The sequence below is a fragment of the Melanerpes formicivorus genome, unplaced genomic scaffold (assembly GCF_026170545.1).
Source record: "Melanerpes formicivorus ecotype bairdi unplaced genomic scaffold, bMelFor1.0.p_v2 SCAF_19, whole genome shotgun sequence".
NCBI lineage: Eukaryota > Metazoa > Chordata > Aves > Piciformes > Picidae > Melanerpes > Melanerpes formicivorus.
The window spans coordinates 11519965-11543363 of NW_027142371.1; the positions used below are offsets into that span (position 1 = coordinate 11519965).

At 47.8% G+C, this 23399-nt stretch overlaps 1 protein-coding gene across 1 annotated transcript in view; it reads left to right on the forward strand.

The window, feature by feature from the left end:
* Positions 1 to 23399, forward strand: part of NTSR1 (neurotensin receptor 1) — a 72276-nt gene that overhangs the window by 42892 nt on the left and 5985 nt on the right. Inside the window, exons 2-3 of the mRNA XM_068150074.1 lie at positions 9957 to 10158; positions 22388 to 22478. Of these exons, the coding sequence (XP_068006175.1) occupies positions 9957 to 10158; positions 22388 to 22478 (293 nt within the window). The remainder of the gene's footprint in view (positions 1 to 9956; positions 10159 to 22387; positions 22479 to 23399) is intronic.

Consider the following 23399-nt stretch of genomic DNA (forward strand, 5'->3'; position numbering starts at 1 on the left):
CATCTCTCTGGGCTGTTCTTGCAGCTCTCAGAGGTGAATAGGGAACTCTCTGAGGTGAGATTGAAGCAGTGCACACCATCCTACTCTGTTACCTCATTGGAAAAGCCCTCTAAGATCATCAAGTCCAACCAGCAATTCAACAGCACCATGCCTGCTAAACCATGTCCCAAAGTGCCATACTGAACACTTCCAGAGATGGTGACTCCATCACCTCCCTGGGCAGCCTGCTCCAATGCAGGACCACACTTTTAGTAAAGAAAATTTTCCTAATATCCCTTCTGAACCTCCCCTGGTGCAACTTGAAGCCATTTCTTCTCATCTTAAGACGTATGGAATCCATACTGACCCACAGGTGGGGCAGAAGAGGCAGGGAGCTTATGGTGTGAGAAGAGCCAGAGGCCTTTGTGGGTGTTTCTCAGAATGTTTGAAGTGGAAAATAGTAGTTGGGGTTTGTTAATCTTTCCTTTGGTTATTCATTAAGTTAATGAGGGAATATAGTGTGCCATCACCAGGACCTTCACCAGGAATTTCCATGGTTACAGGTCAAGGGGAGAGTCACTTCCCTCAGCTGATGGAGTCCCACAGCAATGTGCCTTGTGCCACGCTCTCTGGCGGTGCATGGGATGCAGGATCTGGCCACATCCACAAGCAGAAGCCAAGTGAGCCTGCACAGGGCACCTTGGGCTACCTATCCATGTCACCAGCCGAGGGTGACAGCTGTGTCACACCAAATCACTCTGTCAGAGCTGCCTGAGATAGCAGCCACCAGAAATAAAACGTGACAGGCAAACCTGCCGGAGTTAAACCTGGCACCGTGTAGAGCTCGAGCTCCCGCTCAATGTGCTCTTAGAGCTCCAGATCTACACACAGGCTTCAGCACTTGGCTTTGCTCCTATTTATCCAGGATCTGTGTCCTCACACCAGGATGTTCTTACCTGAGATAAGAACCAGTGCCCATATCCTGCAGAGCAGGTCCCTGCTGGTGTTGGATATTCATTTCAGGTTGCTTAGTTTATTCTCTCACTCCTGTGCTCTTTTAAGCTTCCTCCTGCAGGTTTAAGGTAGGTATTTCTTAAATGAATCATTTGAGAGAGGAAAGATTGGAAAGGTGGGGTTTTTTTTTCCTATTAAAAATCCACACTCTGAAATAATATACTCTGAATTTAATAAACCCCCTCACAAACACTTCAGAAGAGCTGAATTCCCTTCCTAGGCTGCAGCTTTTCAGCTTCCACACTTCGCCCTGGACCAGGTTCCAGCTCCAAAAGCAGTTGCTGTTTTCTTCCATCACTCCCAAACACAGACCTCCCCTGCCCTCTACTATCTGAGGAATGGCATTTAGCTGATAACAAATAGATGCTTGGCACGGGAATTTGGGAAGCAGAGTGAAGATGGGGTTTAATTAGATGGTAATTTATTTACTGGGGGTGGGGTGGGGTGGAATCAACCCTTTGGATTCTTCATCAGCTACATCCTGTGAGCATCAAACACTGAGCGCCGCTGCCAAATGCTCCTTTTGGCATGCCAGTGCTCTGTGCCTTTCCCATTCCTGCTTTGTCTTTCACAGGTTCATGTGTCCAGGAATGTAGCTCTGGGCTTATTAGAGGCTGAAATTATCCACTGAGTGGTTAAAACCCTGCTAATTCCAGCCCCTGAGCGAGAGAACTGGTAATTTGGTGAAGTACATTTAGTCAAAGAAGATTTTTTTTGGCAGCTGCATGTTGATGTGGCAGAATGTGCTTTTCTGATTGACATATGCTAACAATGCTGCCTCCACAGTCAGAGGGAGGATAATTTACTTTTTTTTTTCATTTCCATTGGAAATGAAGTGAGCCAGAACGGGGTGGATTGTTAAATCCCAGCTCCGTGGCTTCATTGATGCGCTCAAAGCCACAAATCAAACGATGCCCTCCATCCTCAGCCCTCTCCATCATCACTTCCAGGAATCCACTGAAGGCAAACCTCCTCCTGAGATAGTTTTCAGCTCCTTTTGGGTTTCTCAACCTTTTCTTCAGGCATGTCCTCAGCGGGAGGCTGGACCAGAGAGGAGTCTCTGCACTGATAGTCCTCCCCAGCAGGAAGTGGAAAGGCTGGCACAAACTCAGAGCATTTCCCAGCTGCAGGCAGGCATACTGCAGGGAGATGAACTATGAGAGATGCTTGGCTGATCTGGGTGAGGTTTTACCAGCTCACCATCATCAACCCTCCTCTCCATTTTGATTGTCCTCCTCATACTCCTGGTGAGGAAGGGGGGAAATTTGCTCTGAACAGCCCAGCTGACTGCTGGAAGGGGCCACGTCTCCAGAGACCTGACAGAGACCATGAGTCTGGATCTGCTGTCACCTCATTTATCAGGCAGCAAGGGAACATCTCTGGTGTCTGACCCAAAAGTGCTGTCATAATCCAGAGCTAAAGTTATCCCTCAGGTGCTCCCATGTCCACTACAAGGGTTTTGCCCTTGCTAGTTCCAGGGACCCCAGCTTGGTGGGATGCAGTGGCAAGGCAGACCACACTCTGCTGCTGCTGGGCCAGCATCTCACACTTCATTTGTTGTGGGGGACTCTATTGCTTACAAAAAAAAAGCACCAACTCTTGGGAAAACACAAGATGTAAGATCAAAAGTCTCTGCCAAGCTCAGCAAAGGAACGTTTTTTTCTCATCAAAACTCTTACAATGAAAATATTATTAATAATTCTGATTCTGGGCTTTTTTATCTCAAATGCATTCAGTGGTGGGGTTTAACTTGCTGCTGTGTCTCCAGGAAGAGCCTTTAGCCTAAGTTTTTACTCACCTAAGCCCCCCAGAGAGTCCCTGCATGAAGTTCTGTGCTCATCTTCTCCAACACCATTGTGAGTGAGTTGATGTCTGCTTTTAGTGGTAACCCAGGGAAACCACAGCAGCCAAATCATCTGAGGGACAACTTGGGAGAAGCAAATCACGTCAGCATGGAGCTCAGCAGAGCCAGGGGAGCAGTCTTCTCTATAAAAGATTTAGGAAGGGTCACAAACCCAGGCCTGGCTTCTGCTTTTGCGTCGCTTGGTTTTTCTGGTGCCTTCCTGTGTCTCTCCTTTGCTCCTGTTTGGAAGGAAGAAGAAAACTCACATCATACTGAATTCTCTAATCTCACCCAAACTCTGATTTTTGTTGAGCTGACCAAGAGAGGCTGATAGCTGCATTATCTGTTTTTCCCCTTCCAGAACTGTGGCTTCATTTCCATGAATTTCCATTTGCCTTCTCATGAAGCCCCAGCCCCAGATTTGCTCTGTCTTCTGTGTCCTGCAAAACCCTGTGTAGTTTCAATGCTTCATGTTTCAGCTGGAATTAAAATCACCTTTGGTTTAGAGGCCTGAGACAAAGCTAGGATGAAAAGTGTGTCACTATGAGAGATCCGGGGAGGCTCAATGTCTGGGCAAGGCAGGGCCCTCAGGGCCAACAAGGCGGTGCTGGGAAGGTCAGCATCACTACCTTGGGGGACTGGGAACATGGTGTACTTCAGAGGACAGTGTGGGTCACAGAGGGCATCTTTGCTATGTCTTTGCATCCATCAAGTGATTCCTTCATGGGGAGCTGAAGGCCATGCCTCCTAGGCAGAGATTTCTGCTGAGACCCCACCCTCAGCACCATCCACATCATCACCGTCCTGCAGAGTGCAGGCAAAGAGTGTTTCAGGGCTCTGAGTGTCACAGTGCTGGAAGGCACAGTTGTGGCTCTGCACAGACAAAGCATAGCTCAGTCCTGAGGACTAATCCCATCCCACAGATGCTGCCAGCCTGGTGCTTGAAAGGCTTTTAGGACTGCACTGATTAGAGGAGCGACAGCAGCATGAAGTGGGTTAGTGTTTCATCTTTTCCTGCCAGGGGCAAACATCAGAGTATTGGATTTTCTTCTTTTCATGCAGATTTAGCACACAGTCACAGGGCTGGGGATGCTGGAGTTGGTTTTTCCACACTAGAGAGCAGCCAGTGCTAAGCCTTTCCATGCACAGCACTGTTCTGCTTGTTGCTCATGCTGCATGCCACCATCCATTGTGGTGCTGAGCAGACACTTTGGATCTGGTGGGTGATGCCAGCACACCAGTCTTAATGGAGATAACAATCAGACAGAACTGTTCTGGGTGATAACAGAGGTGAGGCCAGGCCTCTACTTGTGCATCCAAACAACCCTGAGTACAGAATTCCTTTAGATCTAGCAGCACACAAGCTGTCCTTTCCATAAACCCTAGGACTTTCAAGAGGAAAATTAACCTGGACACTGTCTAAATCCTCCTTCCCAGGGCCAGAGTGATCATAGAATTGCTTCAGCTGGAAAAGCCTTCTAAGATGATCAAGTCCAAGCATCAACCCAGCACCAGCTTTTTTGAACACCTCCAGGGATGGTGATGCCACCAGCTCCCTGGGCAGCCTGTTCTAATGCCTGACCACTCTTTCAGTAAAGAAATGTTTCCTAATGTCCAACCTAAACCTCCCCTAGTGCAACTTGAGGCCATTTCCTCTTGTCCTATTACTTGATACTAGGGAGAAGAGACCTACAGCCAAACATAGAATCAGAGAATCCATAAGGTTGGAAAAGACCTCAGAGATCATCACATCCAACCTGTCACCCAACACCTCTTGACTACTAAACCACAGCACCAAGTGCCACATCCAATCCCCTCTTGAACACCGCCAGTGATGGTGACTCCACTACCTCCCTGGGCAGCACATTCCAATGGCTAACAACTCTCTCTGGGAAGAACTTTCTCCTCACCTCAAGCCTAAACTTCCCCTGGTGCAGCTTGAGACTGTGTCCCCTTGTTCTGGTGCTGGTTGCCTGGGAGAAGAGACCAACCCCCTCCTGGCTACAACCTCCCTTCAGGTAGTTGTAGACAGCTGTAAAGCAATCTAAGGACCCAAAGGATCCCACAGCCATTCTCTGACAGCCATAGTTAGTTTCATGACACTGATGCTTGGAGATTCAGTGTCCTAATAAATCCTATTAAAAACCTTTCCAAGTCTGCTCTAGAAGACCTTTGAGTATCCAGTCCTGGACTCCCAGACCAGCTCCTCTTGAAGCAGAGTGGGGAGAAACTTTCCACCAGCTTTGAAGAGGTTTTAGAGGCATCAGCTCCAGCAGTGTGCAAAGTCACCTGGAGATGAAGCAACACTGCACTGTGTCCTGGGGTCCAGACTGGCACAACCCAGCCAGCAGCTCACCAGAAGCAGCTAAATAGTGAGGGTTTGAAGTGACACTGCACTGTGTCCTGGGGTCCAGACTGGCACAACCCAGCCAGCAGCTCACCAGAAGAAGCTAAACAGTGAGGGTTTGAAGAGACACTGCACTGTGTCCTGGGGTCCAGACTGGCACAACCCAGCCAGCAGCTCACCAGAAGAAGCTAAACAGTGAGGGTTTGAAGTGACACTGCACTGTGTCCTGGGGTCCAGACTGGCACAACCCAGCCAGCAGCTCACCAGAAGAAGCTAAACAGTGAGGGTTTGAAGAGACACTGCACTGTGTCCTGGGGTCCAGACTGGCACAACCCAGCCAGCAGCTCACCAGAAAAAGCTAAACAGTGAGGGTTTGAAGTGACACTGCACTGTGTCCTGGGGTCCAGACTTGCACAACCCAGCCAGCAGCTCACCAGAAAAAGCTAAACAGTGAGGGTTTGAAGAGACACTGCACTGTGTCCTGGGGTCCAGACTGGCACAACCCAGCCAGCAGCTCACCAGAAGAAGCTAAACAGTGAGGGTTTGAAGAGACACTGCACTGTGTCCTGGGGTCCAGACTGGCACAACCCAGCCAGCAGCTCACCAGAAGAAGCTAAACAGTGAGGGTTTGAAGAGACACTGCACTGTGTCCTGGGGTCCAGACTGGCAGAATCCAGCCAGCAGCTCAGCAGAAAAAGCTAAGTAGTGAAGGTTTGCAGGAGGAGGATTTGTTTTCCCAGCTTTTATGGTCCTCGAGAGTTTGTGTTTGCAAATAATTCTTTCCACAAATGAAAACCTTCTGCTTCTGGGGAAAATATCAATTTTCTTTTCTTTTTTTTAACTGTATGAGAGTTTTGGTACAAAGAAATACATTGGGGGGAAAAAAAAACCATCTTTAAATGAAGCCTTTGCTGGAAAGCAGGCAATTGTCACACATTTACTGTAACAATTCATAAATAGAAAGTCAATGTTAAAAGGGAAGTCAACTGCTAGACAATTTCCTAGGCTCTTTAAAGACTGCACAATGCAATCATGGAATGAATTAAGGCTTTAAAGAAAGCTGAGAAAAGACTTTTTTGAGTCTTGTTCAATTATATTAGGCAAGACTAATTTATAGCTAAGGCAAAGGTTTTGAATGAAAGCCAAGAAATTCTGAAGCTCAGGTGATGAAGTGAAGCATTTCCACAGCTAAGTGTTTCCTTTTGCTGGTGTGCAAACATTGTTCAGCAGCAGGGAAGGAGCATCAGCAGCTAAAGATGCAGAAGGAGAAGCATTTCCACAGCTAAGTGTTTCCTTTTGCTGGTGGGCAAACATTGTTCAGCAGCAGGGAAGGAGCATCAGCAGCTAAAGATGCAGAAGGAGGAGCAGGAAATTACAGGGCTTGTTTGTGAGTCTGTTCCAGTAAGTCTGAGCAGGTCACTTCACTCCTGTGTGCATCCAGCTGCTTTGTGAAGGTTAAACCCCAGAATCCCAGTATGGTGGAGGCTGGAAAGGACCTCTGGGGATCATCCAGTCCAACCCCCACTGCTAAAGCAGGGTCACCCTGAGCAGGTTGCCCAGGATCACAATGTTCAGGTGGGTTTGGGATCTCTCCACAGAAGGAGACTATAAACTCTCTGGGAAGCCTGCTCCACTGCTCAGACAAGAAGTAATGAAGATTTTCCTTATGTTTAGGTGGAACTTCTTGTGTTCTAAGTAAGTGAAGCAGGCTCTTTACAAGCACAAACTACTCTGTCTGTGAAACCACAAGGTTTTTCTTCAGCTGAGAACTTGGTCTCTACTGCTTAATGCTATTTCCTAGTGGCTCCAAACTCTTCCATATATGCAGGAGGTTGTGAAATCTTTGAGAAGCTTTGAAAGCTGTTATGTATGTAACAAAAGAGGCCATTAAGAGCTTGTAATGGTGGGGTATATCTAAGAATTCCCTCAGTCCACAGAGGAGCTCTATTATTATTACCAGCACAAACCAGAGATGATGTTCTCGCCACGTGGGTTGCGAGAGACGAAACCCAGCTGGTAACTCTTGCTAAACACATTGAGCTCTGGAGTGCAAAGCTGAATAGAGGCTTGATCCATCTAAAGAAAACTTTGGCAACAACACCACTGCCTGTCTTCACCAAAGGAGGAATTGCATCTTTCTCAAACTTAGGAACAAAGAAACTTAAGTTCTTCTGATTGCCAGTGCACCTGCACTCCATATGCTTATGTGCTTCTTATTTCTTCCTTTTATGGATCCCCCTGTAGCATCTTGGGGGTGTTGTTGGATTCTTTCTCCATCTTTCCATTCATGTCTGGCATTTCTGAATCCCTCCAGGGCAAAAAGAAACCACAAACCCATGCATCTGTAGTAGATACTGTGTGTACAGCAAATGCTTGTACACTGAGGTGATGGTCCTGTGTGGATGAGTGGGTGGAGAAGGGATGTCTCCATCTGAGCAGATGGAGCACTCATTTGTAGATTAGGCTTCCTTGGGTTTGCAGTCTGCACTGGGACATGGGGGTGGCTTGTGGTGTAGGGTTGCATCTGTGTTTTAGATCCCTGAGATGCAACAGAAGTGGCTCTTTGGGGGAGAGGGACATCAGCCTGCCTTCTAACCCTTCCCCAGGGCAAAGTTCCCTGTTGGGTTTAGTAGTTTTAGCTTTTTGTCATTTTATTGCTGTTCATAAAACTCTTCCAGGGTGATTTGCAGACACAGTTTAATTCTTCTGAATGCTTTGAAAGCCAATCACTCTTTCTATGAAAAACTTCTTCCTAACATCTAGCCTAAACCTCCCCTGGTGCAGCTTGAGACTGTGTCCTCTTGTTCTGGTGCTGGTTGCCTGGCAGAAGAGACCAACTCCCACCTGGCTACAACCTCCCTTCAGGTAGTTGTAGACAGCAATAAGGTCTCCCCTGAGCCTCCTCTTCTCCAGGCTAAGCAACCCCAGCTCCCTCAGCCTCTCCTCATAGGACTTGTGCTCCAAACCCCTCCCCAGATTTGTTGCCCTTCTCTGGACACCTTCCAGCAACTCAACATCTTTCCTAAACTGAGGGGCCCAGAACTAGACACAGGACTCAAGGTGTGGCCTAACCAGTGCTGAGTACAGGGGAAGAATGACCTCCCTGCTCCTGCTGGCCACACTGTTCCTGATCCAGGCCAGGATGCCATTGGCCTTCTTGGCCACCTGGGCACACTGCTGGCTCATGTTTAGCCTACTATCAACCAGTAACCCCAAGTCCCTCTCTGCCTGGCTGCTCTCCAGCCACTCTGTCCCCAGCCTGTAGCACTGCATGGGGTTGTTGTGGCCAATGTGTAGAACCTGGCACTTAGACATGCATTAAGCTCATCTCCAGTAGGGTTTCTGGACATCCCCATAAAGCCCTCCCAAAGCTTTCCTGCCTTTATTTGACACAAACAGTGACTCCCACTTGATTCAATCACTGCTTAATTCGATCCTCCATTTAATTTTATCGAAACTGTAGTAATCAAATCATTTGCACTAAACCCATTACAACTTCCACTTGTTTATTCTGATCAATTTTAATCCTTTAAAGGCACAAGGTTTATTGAATAACTTGGTTACAAGGTAATAAAATGCTGTCATTAAATCAACAAGGAAAGGGCAGAACACACACACACACACACACACACAAAAAAAAAGAAAGTTAAACAAGATCCCAAGGAGTGCTCATAATAAAGAGAGAGAAAAAACCCCACAATAGCAAGCTGTTATTTAGAAGTCACAGTATGCATAATGAAAGCTAAGAAGCATCCTGCTGCTCAGGAGATGAAAAGATCAATGGCATGTTTGGGTTGAGACATCTCTGGCAATGAAGTGCACTGCAAAGGAGAAGACAGCATAATTGGATGTGAGTGAGTTTGCCTTTCTGGAGTGTTGACCCACATGAATGAGCATATGTCAGGGGTGTTTGAGTTTTCCCTCTGTGCAGTAAGCCTTCAAAAGCCAAAATCAACAGAGAGAAAAAAAAAAGATTTCCACTGCAGGCTGTTTCTCTGTTGCTTGGAGAAATAAAACACAATCTCCTGCTCCACTGATCACAGGATCACAGGATGTCAGGGGTTGCAAGGGGCCCAAAGACGCTCATCGAGTCCAACCCCCTGCCAGAGCAGGACCATACAATCTAGCTCAGGTCACAGAGGAACGCATCCAGACAGGCCTTGAAAGTCTCCAGAGTAAGACTCCACAGCCTCTCTGGGGAGCCTGTTCCAGTGCTCTGTGACCCTTACAGTAAAGAAGTCCCCCCTTGTGTTGAGATGGAACCTCCTATGCTGCAGCTTACATCCATGTGTTGGTCTCTTCTCCCAGGCAGCCAGCACCAGAACAAGAGGACACAATCTCAGGCTGCACCAGGAAAGGTTTAGGCTGGATGTTAGGAAGAAGTTCTACACAGAGAGAGTGATTGCCCATTGGAATGGGCTGCCTGGGGAGGTGGTGGAGTCACCATCACTGGAGATGTTCAGGAGGAGACTTGACGGGGTGCTTGGTGCCATGGGTTAGTTGATTAGGTGGTGTTGGATTGGTTGATAGGTTGGATGCGATCATCTTGAAGGTCTCTTCCAACGTGGTCTGGTCTATCCTATCCTATCCTATCCTATCCTATCCTATCCTATCCTATCCTATCCTATCCTATCCTATCCTATTCATTGCTCCTTGTCCTACCACAGGGAGCAAGTGAGCAGAGCCTGTCCCCTCCCTCCTGACCCCCAGCCCTCAGATATTTATAAACTGATCCTTCTCATCCTTTGACCGTGCCCTGTCTCTCCCCTGCAGGTCAACACTTTCATCTCCTTTGTGTTCCCCATGGTGGTCATCTCCGTGCTCAACACTATCATTGCCAACCAGCTGATGGTGATGTTCAAGCAGGCTGCCCAGGAAAACCAGGTCTGCACCATCGGTGGGCAGCAGACGATGCTCAGCATGTCCATGGAGCCCAGCCGTGTCCAAGCCCTGAAGCACGGCGTCAGGGTCTTACGTAAGTACTCGCCTCAGCCAGGCTTGGCACGGAACTGGTGACAAGTGGCTAAGTAAACAGGATTTGAAGACTGATAGGTTGAAACAGGGAAACAGTTTCACCCAAAGCTTTTGTGTTGGTTTGTTTTTTTCAATGAAATCTTCACCTCTTTTTGGAATTCTAAATGGCCCCCCCAAACACTGACAAAATTGTCCAAGTCTTGTCCCAGAGCTTCCAGTAGTGCCATGGTTTAGCCTGTGGTGACAGGCTGGACTTGATGATCTTTGAGGTCTCTTCCAACCTTGGTGATTCTGTGATTCTGTGATTAAATACCCCTTTAATTGTCCTGTTGGGCTGTGTTTGTCTGCTGTCTATGCATACCAGTGAGCCATCATCCATGAGGGGGATGAGGAGTGAGCTGTGCTTCAGCACCGAGCTGTCCGGGACAGGGCGGTGCAGGTCCCTCCCTTTCCTGTGATCTTTTTCTGTCTCATAACACTTCTGCCTCCTGCCATTAAGTAAGAAGCTGCCTTTTCTCACTTGTGCTCCAGCTTCTCACACCTCTCTCTCTCCTTTCAGTATTGTATCCTTTAATGCCAAGAAGAGAGAGCCCTTCGTGAATAATATGAGAAAAGCCTAAATTGACACCCTCAATTCCCCGGGTCCTGGTGGAAGATCTTCCCCCACCAAGAGGTCCACATTTCCTCTGTAGCACTGAAAAAACAGCCCTTCTTTCTTTCAACAACAATCTGAACATCCTGCTCCAGACAAATGTTTGCTTTTCTAACGTGCTGCAAAAGCTGAGAAAAGATGCTTGGTAAAAAAGGGAGGGCTCCAGTCTGGAGCTTGAAAGGGTACAAAAGTGGGTCAGACATGGCACCATGAGCACTGGTGTACGGCTCACAGCATCACAGATGTGTCAGAGTTGGAAGGGACCTCAAGGATCATCTAGTTCCAACCCTCCTGCCATGGACACAGATATTATGTATAAAACCCCAGCAGCAGGAGAGAGTTCCCTTCCCTGCTGGGAAGGCAGTGGGAGAGTGACCCCCAGCTCCTTTTCTGGGCTGGGGAAGATCCAGCAGATAAGAATAAACCTTTATTAGAATAAACCAAACCAGGTTGGAAGAGACCTTCAAGATCATCGTGTCCAACCCATCAACCAATCCAACCCACCCAAACAGCTAACCCATGGCACCAAGCACCCCATCAAGTCTCCTCCTGAACACCTCCAATGACGGCGACTCCACCACCTCCCCAGGCAGCCCATTCCAATGGGCAATCACTCTTTCTGTATAGAACTTCTTCCTAACATCCAACCTGAACCTCCCCTGGTGCAGCCTGAGACTGTGTCCTCTTGTTCTGGTACTGGGTGCCTGGGAGAAGAGACCATCATCCGCCTGTCTACCACCTCCCTTCACGTAGTTGTAGAGAGTGATAAGGTCACCCCTGAGTCTCCTCTTCTCCAGGCTGAGCAACCCCAGCTCCCTCAGCCTCTCCTCATAGGGCTTGTGTTCCAAACCCCTCACCAACTTTGTTGCTCTTCTCTGGACTCGTTCCAGCAAGTCAACATCCTTCATCCTCAGTTCTGTCTGTGATTCACCACATCATGCAGAAAGGCTTTTTCTTTTCAATCTAGCAGGTGTGACTGAAATCCTGCTCCGTTTCATTTCTCAGGGGTGCTTGATTACTGGAGGTGCTTGATTCACATTTCCTTTTGTCATCTCTTCCTCACAAGCTGTGGGGGTTGCTTTTTTTTTTTTATAAACCAGGCCCCTGAGCTCTCAGAAAAGTAGTAAAAAATACACAAGGATGTACATCATTTATCCTGCAATCCACAGCAGCCAAACCCATGTGCTCTGTCTGGGCTAGTTTATAGAAGGAAGAGAAAAATTGTCCCTGCTAATAAAATTGTTGGCACAAAATCAGAGCTTTAGGAGGGTTAAAGTGGTTTCCATTTCCAAAAGTGAAGTTCAGCCTGAAGTACAGAGAGCTTGGGTTTGGTTTCAAGGGTGAATTGTTTCAGAACTTGTAAAGCTAGGGCTCAGAAAAGACATTTTTGCAGATCATGGTGTGTAGAGCTGCTGGAGGAAAGCAGAACAGCAAACATCTTCCTTCCTTCCTCCAGATCTATGGAGATTTTGTCTTTATTTACACTGAAGTAGGAGCTAAGAGGGGTCAGGCAAAGAGCTTCATTCAAAACACCCACAACATCATTCTCTCATAGAATCATAGCATCAATAATGTTGGAAAATACCTCAGAGATCATCAGGCCCAAGCTGTCACCCAACACCTCATGGCTACTAAACCATGGCACCAATGCCATGTCCAATCCCCTCTTGAACAACTCCAGGGATGGTGACTCCACCACCTCCCTGGGCAGCACATTCCAATGGATAACAACTCTCTCTGGGAAGAATTTACTCCTCACCTAGAGCCTAAACTTCCCCTGGCACAGCTTGAGACTGTGTCCTCTTGTTCTGGTGATGGTTGCTGGGGAGAAGAGACCAACCCCTTCCTGGCTACAACCTCCCTTCAGGTAGTTATAGACAGCAATGAGGTCTCCCCTGAGCCTCCTCTTCTCCAGGCTAAACAATCCCAGCTCCATCAGCCTCTCCTTGTGGGGCTTATGCCTGAGGCCTCTCCCCAGCCTCGTTGCCCTTCTCTGGACACGCTCAGGTGCCTCCAACCTCATCTTTGGTAGCATTAATATATTTTCTTGGCTCTGTCTGATTTTGGTGATGTACAAAATAATTAGAGAGAAGGTGTCAGCCCTGCTGCCTGGGAGGCACCTCATTAATTCTTAGCATGGGATTTCTGACTGTAGTTCCCTCTCTGCTGGCAGCATTCACCAGGTGAGAGGATCCAAACCCAGAGAGCTCCAGCGGCTGGCAGCTTTCCATCTCTTTTGTGAGGATAACGGGGCACTGTCTGCACCAGCACCAAAGCATACCTCCTGCCAAGAGATTTCCTACCCTCCTTCATCCCTCCAATGTTCCTTCCATTTCTCCAATTATAAACCCCCTCCAATTTTCATTACAGTTCCTTGTCTGTAATGTAGTGATGCAAATCTGAGACTCTTGGACACTGTGATGCTTCACAGGGGTGTTAATATTCTCTGGTTGCATAGCCTGATATGCCAACAATTTGATAACTTCTTAAATCCACCTTAATCACACTCACCTTTCAGAATAAGCAGCCTTCAGCAGGTAAAACCTCATCTGTGCTGCCCAGACTACTGCATCCTACACCTAGATAGAGACAGTCATAGAATCAGAGAAGTGGCAGGGTTGCAAGAGACCTCAAGGATCATCTAGTTCCAACCCCCCTGCCATGGGCAGGGACACCTCACACTAGAGCAGGTTGCCCACAGCCACATCCAGCCTGGCCTTATAAACCTCCAGCAATAAGGCTTCCACCACCACCCTGGGCAACCTGTGGAGTGGCTCACCACCCTCATGGAGAAGAATTTCTTCCTAACATGCAATCTGAATGTACTCACTTCTAGTTTTGCTCCATTCCCCCCGAGTCCTATCGCTCCCTGACACCCTAAAAAGTCCTTCCCCAGCTTTCTTGTAGCCCCCTTAAGATACTGGAAAGCCACAGTTAGGTCTCCTCAGAGCCTTCTCTTCTCCAGACTGAACAGCCTCAACTCTCTCAGTCTGTCCTCACAGGAGAGGAGCTCCAGCCCTCTAATCATCCTTGTGCCCCTTCTCTGGACACATTCCAGAGCATCCAGATCCTTCCTGTAATGGAGGCTCCAGAACTGGATATAAATCTTTTCCATCTTTAGCCTCACACTTCCAATCAGCAGCTCAAAAATCAGGGCATATTTGAGTTTGGCTCAGGCTAAAAGCACTGTTTGGCCAAAACATCATCTTGCAAGGGGAGAGTTTGGTGACATGGACTAATTGTCCCCATCAATACACCAGCCTGCAGCCTCTTCTCCTCTGAGCAGCCCCCAACACCTCCCTGATGGCCTGTGAGCTCAGTTCCTGCCATGGATGGAAGGAAGGAGTTACTGAATGGCTCAGCTGAACCCTGATAACAGCATTGAGACAAATTGAGGGACATCAAGGGGAGGATTTGCAGGTCCCTGGCTGGACGTTGGCTAAGCCAATTAAAATGTAATCAGTTCTAGGTAGCACTTGCCTCATTACAGAGGCTGCTTAGTGAACACAATTAGAAAGCACTTAGAGAGGTTTAAGTAATTAAAAGAATATCCTTCAGTCTCCCACAGCTGGCTGGGTGATGCCTCAGTGGGATGCTTTTTAGGAGATGAAGTCAAACCACAATTTGGCTTTGTGTTGGTTTCTTTTTACTGAACATCTAAGAGTTTTTAAATGATGGTTTATGGATCTCAGCATTTCTTCAAGGAATACTAGAGGCCAAGTATTAATGAAGCATCCATGCAGGCTGTAACTCATTAATTAATGCATTAATAATTCCCCTTCTGGACAAACTGTTTTGCAGAGCTGATTCATTTCTCCTCGCTGCTGTTCCAAGCAGTTGTATTTCATCATTCCCATATTCTAAGGAAATCAGGTTTGTCCATGAATCATTTCTTTCACAAGAAAGGAACTCAATCCATGGCAAGTTTTATCCCTAATAAAAAGTCTGAGCAGCTCCAAGTGGATTTCAGCAAAACCCCTCTGTGACACTAAGTGTGAGTAGAAGCCGAGTTTAACAGCCAAAGTGTCACACTGGAATTTGGGAGGATAAATCAGCCATCTAACAGTTGTATATCTTTCCCAGAGGTGTTTGTATGTATGGATTTACTTTCCAGCCTGCCAAGGGACAGAAAGAGAGTGGTATCAGAGTGCTCTGTAAACACCCTCTGAGGAGCAGCAAGGCATGATGGCTGCAGCTCTTGTGACAAGGAGACTTTTTTCTCCTCTCCCAAGACATGTCCCTCTGCTGGCACTGCAGCTTAAGCTGGCAAGCTATTTCTACTCTGATCCAGGCTCCTGTTGCTGCACCTCTGAAGACAAATCTAGGGCTGGTCATGGCCAACAAGCAGATTTTCCAGGTGTTAAAGCCCATCAGCATGAGATTAGAAAGCTAACTGATGTGTTTTTAAACACACAGTCTTGCCAAAGCCTTAGTCACCGCAGAAGCATACAGCAAATGCAGCCCCAGGGTCCCTCAGGAGAAATCAGTCTGAGAGGAACAAAGGACAAATGGAACTCAAAACTGGAGGGGAAAGAACAAAGGGGATGCAGAAGATGCCAGCTTGGGTATATTTGATCTTTCCAAATAGAAAGAGCCTTGAACCTGGTAATAAAAAGATGAGAGTCCTTACCTAGCCTCCAAAACACCTTGAATACTGTGTTCAGCTTTGAGCCCCTCACTCCAAGATGGACATTGAGGCACTGGACTAGGTACAGAGCACAGGGGCTTTGTAGCTACCAAATGTTCTGTGTTTTCCATGGTGTCTAAATGAGCTGAGTGCTCCCTAGACCCATTGCTATTTATCCCCAGTTTCTCCTTCTTTCCTCTCCTGAGTGTTACTGGTGCATGCTGCTGGTTCCCAATCTCCAGTGATTGTTATTGACTTTTATGGAAATCCTTTCTTCTGCAGCCTTGTGACTCAAATGCCAGCATAAGCAGTCTTGATTTTACTAGGCTCATACCCACCCTTCCAGCTCCACAGCCTCTGGGTTGATGCCCACTGGTACAAACACTGTCTATGACCTGTCAGGTGGAGCACCATGGTGATATAAACAGTGCCTTGAGGTTTAACTGGGCAGTGCCAGATACAGCTACACTTGCCTCAGATTTGACCAGCTCTCATCTCAAACAGCATGCTGACACTTGTTGCCCCCTTTATGAGAGCTGCTCCTGGAATGGCATCAACTAAACAAGTTTATAAGCCCCAGAAGCTTTGAACAGGAGAGGATTGTTTCTCCAGAAAGAAGCATTAAAGCAAATCCCTGACATGAGCCCCATAACACTGTCATAGACACTATTGGTACCAGCTGGAGCATGTGTTCCCTGGGCAGCATCAGAGACACGTGGCTCCTGATGGGTTGGAATGCAGAAAAGGCTGGGAGATGTTGCTCAGACGGGTCAGTACAGACCCAGACAGCTCCTCACTCTGAAGAGATCAACTGGTGGAGGCAGGGAGCATTTCAGTACTTACAGGGTCAGATTAAAAAGGGACAGACTTTTTAGCAGGGCCTGTTGTGACAGGACAAGGAGCGATGGTTTAAATTAAAAGAGGGAGATTTAGGATACATAGAAGGAAAAAGATCTTTTACAATGATGGAGATGAGACAGGTTGCCCAGAGGTGGTAGATGCCCCATACCTGGGGCCATTCCAGATCAGATTGTTTGGGGCTCTGAGCAACCTTCTTTAGTTGCAGGTGTCCCTGCTGACTGCAGGGAAGTTGGACTGGATGAGCTTTAAAGGTCCCTTCCCACCCAAACTCTTCTATGATTCTATGATTTGCTCAGACATGACAACACTTTGTTCCTCAGCTACAAGTGTTTCAGTTCCCCTTCAAATGCAGAGCAGAAGAAATAAATTGGCCAAAATAATCTGAACAAGACTATAAAGGGAGAATCATAGAATCCATAAGGTTGGAAAATACCTCAAAGATCATCAAGTCCAACCTGTCACCCAACACCTCATGACTACTAAACCATGGCACCAAGTGCCATGTCCAATCCCCTCTTGAACACCTCCAGGGATGGTGACTCCACCACCTCCCTGGGCAGCACATTCCAATGGCTCTCTCCGTGAAGAACTTTCTCCTCACGTCGAGTCTAAACTTCCCCTGGTGCAGCTTGAGACTGTGTCCTCCTGTTCTGGTGCAGGTTGCCTGGGAGAAGAAACCTTTATTAGAATAAACCTTTATTAGAATAAACCAAAGCAGGTTGGAAGAGACCTTCAAGATCATCGTGTCCAACCCATCAACCAATCCAACCCACCCAAACAGCTAACCCCCTCCTGGCTGCAACCTCCCCTCAGGTAGTTGTAGACAGCAATAAGGTCTCCCCTGAGCCTCCTCTTCTCCAGGCTAAACAACCCCAGCTCCTTCAGCCTCTCCTTGTGGGGCTTATGCTTGAGGCCTCTCCCCAGCCTCGTTGTCCTTCTCTGCACACGTTCAGGAAGGATGGATCTCAGCTTCTCTGAGTGCCTTAACACCAGTGCAGACAGGTAAAAAAGGGAGCAGCTTCTCTTTTCTCACTGAAGCAAGTTGGAAAACCTCAGCCAAGTGCCTTGTACTGCAGCAGATCCCTGGCGTATTTGGCAACAGAGGCACATTACCCATCGCTGTCCCAAAGCTCTGGGTCACACCAAGCCTCAGATGGCCTTAAAAGAAGGGTGTGGGAGGGTGAGAATCCCTCCTGAGTGTGGCTCCTGTGCTCAGCCCAACCACCCACCAAGCCCCCACCATGGTCCTATTGCACATGATGCGTTGCTGCATGCTCACGCCAACACAACGTGAGCTTTGTGAGACACTGGCCACAGGATACACACAAGGTAGAATAAAATACTCAGTGTGATCTAATATAATTTAACCTCCAGGATTGCTTCCACATCCAGTTTAGTCTGAAAATCAAGGCTGGCACAGTTTAAATCTTCTTTTGCACAATGAAAAAGATGTCACTCAAAATGGATGATCCCCTCCACAAGGCTTCCTGTGCCATAAACAAACCAGGGCTTGTCCTCCAGTGTTCCTCCTGCCTCTCTTCCTTGGGATGTGGTCCAAAAGGGCAGAGAATACAGCTATTATTGGACAAAACAGAAAGGCACAGGATGTACTAATGCAGGATTTAATACACATTTAAATTTGGAGGTTGATTTAGAATAGAAAGGAAATGAAGATGCAGCTCAGTGCAAGGATCATTCCCTGGCACCCCCAGCACACTGAGGTCAGCTTGCTCAGTCCCCTTCTCCACTCCCCACTCCTGGGCTGATCCACAGCTTTGGCATCTTGTTTGCTCCCGTGTCACAAGTATCACAGAGCAGCCCTGCTCCTAATAAAACCACCTTGAATTAATTAGGAATGAGGGATGGGTCTGGTTTATTTTTAGTTCAAAAAATAGAAGCAGGAAATCTCCAGCCACACAACCACCATCCTGGACAGTCCCTCCATCAAGCACTGGGTTAGATCCTTCCCCTGCAGCTCTCAGCTCCAGCAGCCTGACCTGCTCTGTCTTACACCACCAAAGAACCCCCTGTGTGAAGCCTTTGATGATGAAGAACATGTCCTAGGAGCTGATAGCAATAATTAAAAGTCATTTGGGCAGCCACTTTGCCCAGCATTTGGTTTACAACTCATTGATTTTGATAAGTGTGTGCTCAGAGAGGTACAAGAGAGCAGCAAAAGACACCAAAGAGGAGACTTTCATTCCACATTAGGTGAGGGCACAGCTAGAATATTGTGTCCAATTCTGGGCTCCCCAGTTCAAGAGGACCAGGGATCTACTGGAGAGAGTCCAGTGTAAGGCCACAAGGATGTTTAGGAGACTGGAGAATCTCTGTGAGGAAGAAAGGCTGAGAGCCCTGGGGCTGTTTAGCCCTGAGAAGAGCAGCCTGAGAGGGGATATTCTCAATGCCTATAAAAACCTAAAGAGGGGGGGTCAAGAGGTCTGGGCTCTTTCCCAGTCAGGACAAAGAGCATCACGTGCAAACTGGAACCCAGGAGGTTTCACTTGAACTTAAGGACAAACCTCTTTGCCGTGAGGGTGCTGGAACCCTGGAGTAGGCTCCCCAGAGAGGTTGTGGAGTCTCCTCCTCTGGAGAAACTCCAAACCCATCTGAACTTTGCACTCCTATGCAACCTGCTCTGCTTCACCCTAGTTTAGCAGGGTAGCTGGGCTATATGATCTCCAGAGGTCCCTTCCAACCCCCCACCGTGCTGGGATTCTGTATCAGATGAAAGTTAACACATCTCTGTATTTCATATTCATGCCTAGGGAGCAGACCCATCAGGGCAGGATTGCCACCCTAATTCTGCCTGATCCCTTGTATGATAAAATCAAACCACACAGATTAAGGGTGACAAATACAGTTCAGGATCTTCTAATCTGCACAGCAGAGGCTGGGGGCACAGAACCACACAGAGTGCCGCCCAGCTGGGGTTTCCTGATCAGAGCAGGAGTGTTCCCAAAGCACTTAGCTATGTGTTTATTTGATAGAGGTTTAATTACAGAGTGCTTGCACACAGAAGCACCACACATGGCTTCAGTATTTGTTTGCTGAGCTTAGCAGATATTTCTCTCAGTATGTGTGTTTGCTGCTGTGGACCCCCCTGCCTCCCTATTTTTGTTGGCACAGCACCATCTGAGCACAAGCAGCAGAGATCCTTTACAAGGAGAAAACCACTTGCATTTAACATGTTGGTAAATTTAACAGGCAGATGTGCAAAACTCTTAAAATAACTCTTCAAATTGGCTGGAGGAGGAATCCAGATCCTGCTGCTCTGAAAGAGCCACACGCAGGGGCAAACAGCTGGGACGTGCCAGTGCATGGAGGCTCCTGCAAAGATTCTGGTGTATACAAATGAACTTGTGCTGGAAGCCATTTGGGAAGCTGCTTCCACAGCCTGAAAATCCAACTAATCCTGCACAGGCCCTGGGAATGCAGACAGACTGGAGCTGTGCTGTTGGCTCGTCGCTGCTGGACAGAGATGGAAAGGCTGGAGATTTTCCTGTGGCCCCAGGAGCAATTCTGCTCCATGCAGGGCAAACCCAAGGCCCAGCCAACAGAGAAATTCATTTCTGAAGGTGGCCAAAAGCAGGTGCTGAGAAATGTGGAAGAGGCAGGCAGGCATTCAAAGCTCCCTCCCAGCTTCCTGGTGGCCCTCCCCACTTTTCCCATGACACGTGTCATTTAGGAGCTGTCCCCATCGAAGTGCCAGCACAGCTCCTCAGGGCAGGATCAGGCACAGGTCAAATCCATTTCCTTGATGGTGTCTGAAGAGCTGAGGGCTGTCTAGTGATGAATTACATCTGATATCATCATGACCATATAGCAGCCAAAGATATTCCAGTTGAAGTAATGAAGCTACTTGGAGGAGAGAGTGAAAACAGAGCCTCCAGCCCTCTTTCCAAACCAGGTCCCTTCAGCTGCCTAAAACTTTACTGAATAAATGGCTTTTGCATCATTCCTGGAAGATGCTCTCATACACCATGCAGGCTAAAAAGAATATAACCATCTGCATTGTTAGTTACGTGGTTAATAAGAGATAGCACATGGAGTGGAAGTAAGGCTGTGAGTACAGAGCTGGACACCAGGAACTGGTTAATTTCTGTACCAATTAGGCCATGACTCTGCTAATGATGACACCTGCAAAAACAGGACACAGACACTTCCCTCCCCATTGTGTTCCTGAAGTCTCCCCCAGTGCCTCTTGGCTGAGTCACGTGGCTTGCAGCCACAGCAAGACTCGGTCCTCCTGAGCTGTGGTTTTCAAGAGAAACACATCTGCCTATCTCCTCTGTAGCATCATTCCTGTGCCAGGACAGTGTCTGGGTTTGAGACCTATCCAGATACAGATTTTCAGTGCCAAGGCAGAAGAGGAGCAGCCTTTGCTTCCAAGTGCCGAACCCACGTGGCAGGGACGTTGTGGAGCTCTGTAAGAGAGCTCTGCTGCTTCCTAGCCCTTTACAGGTCACCTAAAGGACAAGAGTGATGTGGCCCTTCTCTGCAGAGCAAATTTGGGATGAAAAATTAACATCATTATTGTATTTAGCCTTGCTTTTCTCCTTGTCTTTTATTGTGTTACATTTTAACTGAGATTTCTTTATTTCCTGCTAGGATTCTGCCAGAATCCTGTCGTTTCATACTGAGCACTGCAAAAGGAAACAAATCTTTTCCCTTGATTGCCTGATAGAGCTGCTTTTTAATCTAGGTTGACAAACTCACTCGACCAACAGCACTTTTTATCCCTCAGAACTGATACACTTTATTTTCCCCTGTTTGATGTCCCTCAGCTAGAATCTGGGAAGTTAAAAACCACCTTGTCTGTCTCTGCTTACTCTTGAATTAATCATTTTTATTATGGCAATATCCAGACCCAAACATCTTGTAATCACTGTCTCAGATGTTGCACAAACACGGGGCAAAAAGGGAGAGCCCTGCCACCAGAAAGCAGCTCCTGAGGCTGTTTAAGGATGCCAGCACCGTGGGGGCCGCTGCCAGTGGCTCCAAAGAACAAACTAATGGGATTATGGTGTCCCTGGCTCCCTGCCTACCTGGATAAGAAGCATACACTAACAGTCCCTACAAGCACTTTGGACAAAGGAGACAGTGCCACAAGAGCGTGGAGTGGAGTGGAGTGGAGTGGAGTGGAGTGGAATGGAATGGAATGGAATGGAATGGAATGGAATGGAATGGAATGGAATGGAATGGAATAGAATAGAATAGAATAGAATAGAATAGAATAGAATAGAATAGAATAGAATAGACCACACCACTTTGGAAAAGTCCTTTGAGATCATCAAGTCCAACCTATCACCCAACACCATCTAATCAACTAAACCATGGCACCAAGCACCCCATCCACTCTCTTCCTAAACACCTCCAGTGATGGTGACTCCACCACCTCCCTGGGCAGCCCATTCCAATGGCTAACAACTCTCTCTGGGAAGAACTTTCTCCTCACCTCCAGCCTAAACTTCCCCTGGTGCAGCTTGAGACTGTGTCCTCTTGTTCTGGTGCTGGTTGCCTGGGAGAAGAGACCAACCCCCACCTGGCTACAACCTCCCTTCAGGTAGTTGTAGACAGCAATAAGGTCTCCCCTGAGCCTCCTCTTCTCCAGGCTGAACAACCCCAGCTCCCTCAGCCTCTCCTCACAGGGCGGTGCTCCAGACCTCTCCCCAGCCTCATTGCCCTTCTCTGGACACATTCCAGCAACTCAACATCTTTCCTAAACTGAGGGGCCCAGAACTGGACACAGGACTCAAGGTGCTGCAAATACCGGTTCATTTAAGCTGGTGTCTGAATTAGTCAGCAGCAGCACCTTACCTGTCCCATACCTTTCCTGTTGTTGCTGTTCATTCTGTCACTGCCCCCTTGCTTATTGCTGGTTTCTATTATTTCTGTTTTGCTTGCTTTTACAGCCATTTCCAGGCTGGTTGTCCCTCAGGGTTATTCATTCTTTGCACAACAGCAATAACAGAAGGAAATGGGGCTTTAGGCAAACAGTTTACAGCAGTGCACACCACACAGGTTCTTTTCTCACCCCCAGGGACAGAATTTCTCACCAAAGGTAATGGGTTTGTTCCTACCTTGCAGGTGCTGTGGTGATTGCCTTCGTGGTCTGTTGGCTCCCTTATCACATACGGCGTCTCATGTTCTGCTATGTCCCCTCCAGTCACTGGACAGAGTGAGTCACAACGTGGGGACAAGCTCCCCTCCCATGCTAAGACAGGGTGTGGGGTCAGGCTGGGGATGGAGCTGCTGGGGATCTGGGAGCAAAGGTGTCTTCCCCACGAAGTTGTTGGTTTGATTTTAGTTTGGGATTTCTTACCACATTTGCAGCCCAAGTATGAGAGTCCCAGTTTCATACTCTAAATCCCCCAGGTGTGGGTGAAGGATCACAGCATCACACCATCCCAGCTTGGTGGGAGTTCAAAGGCACCTCTGGAGATCATGTAGTCACAGAATCACAGAAACATTCAGGTTGGAAAAGACCCTCAGGATCACCAAGTCCAACTGATGACCCTACTCTGCAATGTTCACCCCTAAACCATATCCCCAAGCACCACATCCAAACCACCTTTAAACACATCCAGGGCTGGTGACTCCCTGGGGAGCACATTCCAGTCCCTGACCACTCTTATATAAAATCTATACAGGCTGGTCTTTTAAAAACATTTCTATTGGATATTAGTACTTAGTCCAATCCCTTTGCTAAAGCAGAGACACCCAGAGCAGATTTCCCAGGATCAAATCCAGGCAGGTTTTGAATATCTCCAGAGAAGGAGAGCAAGGAAGTGTTAGCTTGAACTAAACTGCACCAGCATGCCCTGCCTTCTGCTGTGGCTGGGACCACAGATTCACCCTGGATGGATGCTCACCTCCAACAGCCCTTGATGAAACAACAATTGGACAGGGGGGTTTTATGCACCCAAAGTGGATTGGTGTCTCTGTGGTGGAGAAATCAACCACCAGCCCTGTGATGAACACACAGTTCAGCTCCATGATGCTGCACTTCCTTAGTGACAGGTGGGGAAACAACTGCTCTGCTTACTGTGTCTGGGGCATGTTAGTAACTGAGGTTTGCAGGGAGGGGATCAAAATTCAG